Genomic DNA, 8,383 nt, shown 5'->3' with positions numbered 1-8,383 from the left:
CTTTATTTCTGATCATACCAAAAAGCAAATTCTGAATGTAGATAGCGTCATTCAGAGATAACAGAGAAAATGAAGGAAATCCACGCCCTATGTTTGTAGTGGATAAACCCTTGTGCTTGCCAGGCAATGCATGTAGCCATTGTTTTGCATGCACAAGGGTTCATCGACTATGAATACAGGGCGAATACAGTTTTCTCCGAAAGATGCAATCTGCGTTCGGAATTCGCATCTTGGCATGAACAGAAAAAAGCCCTTTTTAGCTTGTTATACATGTAGTTGAGCTCTGAAGACAAATGACACTGCATTCGATTTAGATGCTTCCATGTTTATTTGAACAGATGAAATCAGAGAAAACATGTTTTCCTTTGAGTTGCTCTTTAACTAAGATGTCTGTCATTTACATACACTGTTCTCATCCAAAATGTTGTGTTTTGATCCTTTGTTAGAGTTGTAACATATTTTCAATATTCATTGTTCTGAATTATTTTACATACTGTTCACGTCAAATTTGTATTGAGCAAAACTTGAATAATTGATCAGTTATGAAGTTTTTAGAGGGGACAGTTTGTGTGCTGATCAAAGACTAAAAAACAAGTCACACATAACATTATGAACATGTACTTAAAAGTTTAATCCTTTGCATCTAACTAGTAATATCTCATTTTCTTTTTCTTTTGGCCGCTAAAAAGTCACTGAAATCCGAAGGGACACTCAGTGAAGCATAACAGTTGTTATGAGAAAGCTAGAAAACAGTTGTTAAGATTCAAAGAGGATCCCAAGGTTTTCACAAATCCAACGAAATAAACAATTGAACACATACATGTATGACACAGTAAATGACTTGTGTTAACTCATGTTAAATACATAACTCAGATAAATTTCTTCAGAAGTTCAGATACCTTTCAATTTCAAAGGTAAAGGGATGATTGTTATTAAACTAGCCGTATGCAAATAACACTTATAAGACAAATATGAATAAATTTATTGTTCTTCTGACACCATTATTATACATCAGGTTTCCCTTCATTTACCAGCTCCCCTCTACCAAATTGACTTGTGCATTATACATGAAAGGCATAGGTTCAAAATACACATACTACCAGCTGCCTGCATGCCCCAATTCAGTACACTGTAATGTGATATATTGTGAGTGCATTTGTACTGTTTGGTGTACAATGCCCCAAGTTTTTTTCATGTATACGATAAAATTAACTTTCTTGTAACGAAATGCAGAATAACTGGCATTTCAAAAAAAAAAAAAAAGCTGAAGGGAGAATTCCACATTTTTGGGTCAGTCATCTGAGAGCAACAAATTAATTTTTGGAGGTCCAATTTTCATCTAGAAATATTCAAGCCCATTAGGTCTTTGCACACCTGCCCATGGTGGTGACAGCATCCAAGTGTCAATACAGCCTCAGTCTCTGTTGCTGCTGAGGTGTGGTACTCATGCATGGAGAACATATTAAATATTTTGTCCTAGCTTCCTAAATACCAGTTTACTGACTACCCAGTAGCCACAACAGGAAGCAATTAGTAGTAGCTTCTAATCATGGTGGAAGGAACATGCACTATGCTCATACACAGGTTAAATGCACACAATTTATGCTCCTTCAACCGGGAAGAATGTGAAAAAGCATTTCTTCAATATAGGCATAATGTATGCACAAGCCTGAAGTTATCTCAACAATATCTTGTCAATTGTTAAGAGTAGCAATCAGTTTGCAATGAAATAGGTTACTTGAAAATCCCTTTCAGGCTTTCTTAACTCACCGAAAATGCCAAGAAACCTACTAAAAGTAATGTTTAATGCCAGCCAATTCTTCACAGGTTTACCATTGATAAATAACAAATAACAGACAAACTGGTCTTCTGTTCACCACTAAAAAAAAAAGACTCTTCACAGGTTTACCATTGATAAATAACAAAAAACAGACAAACTGGTCTTCTGTTCACCATTAAAAAAAAAAGACTTTTTGGATTTTGTTAGATCTGGCAGCCTTTTGACGAACAGCATTTTCTTTGATCTCCAAAATTTCCATTATTGCTTTAGTCGTGACCTTGGTTTCACAGATTGCGTCAAATACCAGATTCCCTGCCTTGCTTATCCTCAACAATATTGATGGACAAGTGTAAATCCTTGGCTCAGTCCTGATAGCTCATCACAGCAAAAAAGTGATTTTTGAAAATATTTGTAGGGCCTTTCTCTGAGCATGAAGGAAATATTTTATTGAAACAGGAAACGTTTTTTTTACTTGTATTTATAAAACTATTTTTGGGGCTAATTTCAACCAATTTTCTTGTCCAAATTCCCATTTAAAGCAATATATCTCAATAAGGACCTTTTCAGCGCAATTTTTCAATAAAAACTTGTTAGACTGACACGGCAACTTATCCTGCTTAGTTATCAATATGTGAAGTGTATGTTAAGGTGCCCCTTGGGATATCTCGGATGCAATTTAAAAGTCAGATTCATCAGGGCATGTTGGTGTGAAACAACACCTGTACATATTCACACATTAGAAGCCAACTAACAAGTGGTCTCCTGAAAACTCCGGGCATGATTTGTAAATGGTGATACGAGATGGAATTCAAGACATGAACCCAAAAGTTCATTCGGCAAAAGTGACAGACTTCCAAGAGAAAAGCTGATACATAGGCTGAGGCATCGTCATCTCTTCTTGTTCTTCTTTTTCTTTCCTTTGTCTTGGCCACCAGCTGATGCTGACTCACCCCCACCCCCTTGCTTCTGTTGTCTCGTCTTCAGTTTGGGGATCATCTCGCTGACATACAATAGCAGTGCTTTTCCTTCAAATTCAAATTGCATAGATCCAAACTGGTTAAACATCTTAAGCAAAATTTCCAACATACATCTAGTGAGCTGGGTGCTCTCTTCTGATTTTAAAATCTGTATTTTTGTGCCCTTTCTACAATTCTAGTTTATCAAAGTTCTTATTCCAGCAACTGTTTTCACAAACTGTCAACGAAATGTGTTGGTTTGGCGCTTCCAATATGTTTTTAAGCTTTATCCCGTAACCATTTCTGCAAATGGCTAAAATGCAACACTGCTGTATCTTAACCCCTTGACGACGGTAATTTTTTTCCGAAAGCCGACTCCAAGAATTCCAGCCTTGCTTAGCCATGAAGGCCATCTGCCAAACCGCAAATTCTCGGTTTGTGGCCCTGCGCGCTCTGCACGCTTTGAATTACACAGTGAAAAGGCTGATTGTTCGGTGGCATGCGGCTCTACTCACGCTTCCACATTTCTGTTGCCTCTTTTCAAAGTGGGGACTATTGTGGAGCTGGTGATTATGATGTAAATGCCATCTTTTCATTTCTAGGCTACACACAAAGGCCAATCACCATATATACAAGAGCCAGGGTCTGCTTTCTTTCACCATGTTTGCTCAAGCGTGGGCCGAGAATAATAGCTGAAAAGCGGGCTGAGGATCTCAATTTTTATGGCGGCTCTTACCGTCTCCCGGCGCGAAGGGGTTAATGGTACATTCGTTGTACTAAATGAAATCAATGAAATGATTGTTTGGTAACTTCTAGCAGCATGTGGCAAAAACCTGTCCCACAACATTGTAATAGGTTCAGCTAAGTCCTGTCACAACATAAACAAGGCCTCAATCATGCACGGTAAATATTAAAAGTCTGTTCTACAAGTTAGTTATGTTATTCTTGTAACAAAATAAACTTAATGACATTAAAATGTAAATAGCACAGTAGAAAAATGTGATAAAAAACAAACAAAAATAAAACAATGACCAGAGTGACTGGCATCTCTGTGCCCTGCGTCCATTGAAATACTGCAAAACTTCTACATATTTTGACCAATGTGGGGTATTCAGGTAAGAATGTAAGGTAAGAAGTAACGTACATATAACGTTTATTTAGTCCCATTAATACACTTTTGGCTTAGTATTTACTATGGATCATCAATTGTTGATGGATTCTGCATGGTGTAAGTAAAATTTCTGGAGCAGGCTTGGGGAAAGTTAAGTCACTGGTAACTTACTGCTTGGAAATTCCTCTTTTACTGGTGTACTGTTTTCATTCTTCAATTGAACTCTGACCCTTCCCCGATACAATGGGTCTCTGTTTTGGTCTCGTGGGTAACACTTTCCAGCCTGGATAGGAAATTGGAAAATATACAAATGAACGAATGTGTGATTTAAACATTGTAGAAATATGAAATTTAGAAGACCACTAACTAGAGAAACAATTTTTTTACCTAAACTATTATTCCTTGGGCCTGTCTTGATAGTGAACAAAAAAATCTTGGTGAGCAAACTTCAATGTGAAAGCTACATTTGGGCCTAAAACCTTAAAAGCAGGCTTGGCTTTTTTCCTACAGCTCGGTATGTCATCATATAATCACATGCTTTGGATATGGAACAAAAAGATATTTCACCCATTTTTGTTTTAAAATGGACAACCTCACTGTAAATTACTGTGCGGACACTGAGCATTTGACAGAAATAGAGAATTAGTCCCAGGAGGACAGCACAAACCATTAGGGCTGTGCTGAATATCCGATCATTTGATTGGTTATCAAATATTTGAAAACTATTTTCTGAATTTGAATATTCAAATGCAAAATTAATCAAAAGAAAGGAAGAATTTTCTTGTTTTAAATGAAAAAAAATTACACAATAGAGGCTTGTTACAAGCAGATTGAAATGAAAAGCCAAGAGAATAACGCATTCTATGATTCAAAAATAAATTCATTACAAAATTTAAAAGGAATAAACACTTTCAACAGGGCAAGAAGTACTGTTGTTCTCCTCAGTCTTGCTTTATCGTGGCTGGAGACAGTCCTAGGAGTGAGAAGCTGTTATAGTTATTGTAATGTACAACTGAGTGCATTTTTGCAACTGATTTTGTAAATGGTTTGTCGGTGCCACAGAATATCCAGAAATTCGATCAAATTGAAGGTCGAATATTCGAATAGTGAATTATTCGAATTGACTGAGCACTACAAACCATGCACAGGTCTCTTTACATCGGAACAACACCTAAGGATATTTCACATACACTACCTCCAAAGCAACTTGTAAGCCAGCAGCATTGCATATATCTCTGATTTCATTGGCTGTAGGATTGTCAACTGCTTTGCTCTTGGGAATTTTCCTTCCTTCTGGGAGTGTCTTTTTACTGTTGATGTATGCTGGGTAGATACAAATCCATCTGATATAGGGAAATAAATTGATGGTTGTTTTAAAAAAAAGAAACATAATGGCATGACCAAGAGCTTATACCAAGGTCTTAGCCAACAAATAGACTGGTACATGACACAGAATGTCAAACGACCTTTGTGTGGCATTAACTGTCAAAAGGGCACTCTCTACTTATTATGTACATAATATATAATGGTCTCCATATTCTCCATAATCAGACCACAGATTACCAAACAGTGCCTGCCTTCAGATAAAATCATCAGATTTCACTCTCGTGCAAAGTGCTGCAGAAACCTCTTCAAAATTTGAATTGAGAACTGAAATTGAATTAAGACACATACTAGAGGTAGTAACTGGGGCACTGTACTCCTTTTTAAAGCGCTATGTTACTTTGACAGTTGTACTAGCACTCCAGTGAAAAGTCCCATTTGAGTAAAATGAAGTTGTTACTGTGCACCAAGCTTTACGGACAACGACTTTAACTCTACACTTATGGACATTAATCAAACTGCAGAACAATGTGGATGCTTCAATGACTATTTTGTGAATGGTAATGTGCAGTCTCAGTACAAGTGCAAATCGACGCCAATATATGCGCAGACTTTGCAGATGTCTCATAAAACATTTGCTCAGCATCCCAATGCACACACTGCTTGTTGGTCTGCATAGTTGTTTTGAAGCATAGCACAGCATTTCAGTCAAAGAAATGACTGTGAGTGCCACTGAAGTCACATTAGTTCACCGTTGATAATGTGGAAAAGCTGGTAGGTGATTTTATTGAAGATATTTTCATGGTACAATGTACTTGTATTTTGTCTGTCAACACTTTTTAGGCACCTGGTGTGTGATGACAGCAATATTTTACCCAAAATTGGGCTTTTTGCTACCGTGCCAGAAGGCCTTCACCTGTTAAAATCAAAAATTGTCTTAAACAAGTTTTTAACAAGGAGTACAGTACCCCAGGCCCCTAATACCTCAAACCCCCGGTAACCTCAAACTTAGTGAAAAAAGTGGAGTCTTAAATCCCAAAATATGGCTACAGGGTGTGTCACTGAGAATATCACCTCGTTAGGAGCAATCCCGTTACGGACAGAGTTCCATATATATGAACACCACTTGACACCCCGTGCCAAATTAACCCTATGAAACTGCTCTGAAAAAGTGTTTTCTAAGTAAACAACTTGATTTTTCCCCTCTTAAATTGAACTTTTCTGGACATGGTTTTGCTTTCGGCAGGCTAATAGGTCACTGTAGGGAACTGGCGTCTGCACATGGAACTCTTCCCCTGTTACATAGGCCTATAAGAATTTCAATCAGTATTAACCTTCTAGAACATAAAATTAGTCCCAAAGAACCTTTGAACACCATGGGAAGGCTTCATTTTTGCACTACTCACTGACATGACTGAACATGAAGGGTTATTGATGAGTCCTTTTTGTCACCGATGTGAAGTTAGTTCCTCGTTCCTCGTTTGACATTCGACATTCAACGTTGAATAAGTAACTGTTCCATATTCGAACGTTGAATAAGTAACCGTTTGACATTCAGGGTGCACTCGCCTAAATGGCTATGGAGTGCAACAGGGACAAAAAACAAGCTGTTTCCAATATATGTTGATTTGAAGCTTTGCATGGTGAAGTCATGAGATGTATAGTACAATAGGCTTGCCGTTGCAGCATGGACTAAGTCTCTGAGAAGATGTGTGGTTATTAAAAGAACCAGTAAGTGCTGACTCGACTTTTCGGTCAGGATACTCTCGCTGTCCTTTGGAGAGGGTGCTAGACTCAAGACCTTAATTTCAACCAGGGAAAAAACTATTTCGACTCTGAATAGGGGTCTCACAACCTTTTGTCATGTTGGAGCATTTCTTTGTCTTTAAACCAGAGTAAAAAACGAATGAATTAAACCAAACTTTTTTACAATGAATATGAAACACCTAAACCCCATGCCCCGCCCAGAGATGATGTCATTGGTCTTTTGAATCGGGGAGGGACTCCTTCCATCTCGGCGTATGTGGTTCTTTGGTGTGGAACAATCCCCGGACGGAAGACTTGCCGTTTAATAGATAGAACTAGAGGTTAATACTAAAAACGTCCTTTTTTTCATGAAACTATTTCACAGAATCGAAAATACACCAATCCCACGACTGAGTATACATTTTTTACTGTGCTTTTCTGCACATTAGTGACCCCGTTGCGTCCATTTCAACCAGGGTAAACTTAAGGCAGACATTCGCATAGTGAAAACAGCTGTGATGAAAGTCTTGTCTCGGCGGTAGACTTCTCCGCTTGGAAACTACAGTGGAAAAATGAATGCCTCACACTAGACTTTTCGGCCATCGAAATAAAACACCCAATCCCGTGTTTTAGATGTGGAGGCTGTGGTTCATATGGAGGGTTGGTTTATAAAGGCATTCCGGATGGGTTGGGGTTTGAAACGGTATTCGTGGCTTGTATTACTGACCACACATGCACTGGAGACAAGACTTTTTTATATAATATAAAAATAGTTTTTTCAAAGAATGTCAAACGGTTACTTATTCAACGTTCAAATATGGAACAGTTACTAGTTCAATGTTGAATGTCGAACGTCAAACGAGGAACTACATGTAACTTCACATCGGTCTTTTTGTCATATTTGTTATGAAAGTTTTTAATTAATTTCGAATTCCTATTAAATTTGGCAGTTGATAGACCTACATATGTATCAGCAGGGTCCCAAGAGTATGAATTACCCTAAAAAATAAGGATTGCCTGTTTTGGCAGTTCGCAAATTCATCTGCAACAACGCCACGCACTTCTCACGAAATAGATGCAATTTATAAGCAATGACAAATATATTCCATATGGACAGCTGGATATGACATGAACGCATCTGTTTTTCTTTCATCAAACTCAAAACTATACCAAAAAACTTTGAACACCTTAATATAAAGGGTAAAGTCTACAAAGCAGAAAAACGTTTTGTTTGAGTAACAGTGTTAAGCCACTGAAACATACCTGTCCTTTTGTGCAGGATTCTGGCTCACACCGTACTGCGCCATGCCGTCACTATCTTTCTGTCTTTCTCAGTTTAGTGTACATGTACATAGTACATACTATGGTGCTCCATATGTGCCATCCGGCGTCGCATTTTTCAACCGGTGTCGCATTTTTCATTTCTTCATCGGAAAGACCTATGGAGGCCAGGATCTCGTCCATCAC

At 38.0% G+C, this 8,383-nt stretch overlaps 1 protein-coding gene and 1 long non-coding RNA gene across 3 annotated transcripts; one reads left to right on the top strand and one right to left on the bottom strand.

The window, feature by feature from the left end:
• The first annotated feature begins 30 nt into the window (after nt 1-30).
• On the top strand, nt 31-2,246 carry LOC147798409 (uncharacterized). Its single transcript, XR_015426212.1, has 2 exons — nt 31-1,827; nt 1,904-2,246. It is a non-coding gene; the product is annotated as an uncharacterized LOC147798409 (long non-coding RNA).
• srp19 (signal recognition particle 19) lies at nt 608-8,317 on the bottom strand. 2 transcript variants are annotated; one of them, XM_087140284.1, is made up of 5 exons: nt 8,180-8,317; nt 5,043-5,190; nt 4,019-4,130; nt 2,657-2,805; nt 608-2,616 (listed from the first exon to the last, which is right to left on the bottom strand). In XM_087140284.1, exons 1-4 carry the CDS (start codon nt 8,221-8,223, stop codon nt 2,669-2,671), a joined length of 441 nt encoding a protein of 146 aa, XP_086996410.1. In that variant the 5' UTR covers nt 8,224-8,317; the 3' UTR covers nt 608-2,616; nt 2,657-2,668. The 2 variants fall into 2 exon arrangements, with proteins under 2 accessions (XP_086996410.1, XP_022087103.1); XM_022231411.2 differs by having other exon boundaries at nt 608-2,805.
• Between the last annotated feature and the right edge of the window lie 66 nt (nt 8,318-8,383).

This window comes from Acanthaster planci, linkage group LG08 (genome assembly GCF_054643075.1).
Source record: "Acanthaster planci isolate LZ-2023a linkage group LG08, COTS_SCS, whole genome shotgun sequence".
NCBI lineage: Eukaryota > Metazoa > Echinodermata > Asteroidea > Valvatida > Acanthasteridae > Acanthaster > Acanthaster planci.
The sequence above is the reverse complement of the archived record's forward strand: the minus strand, read 5'-3'. Positions and strand labels throughout refer to the sequence as shown.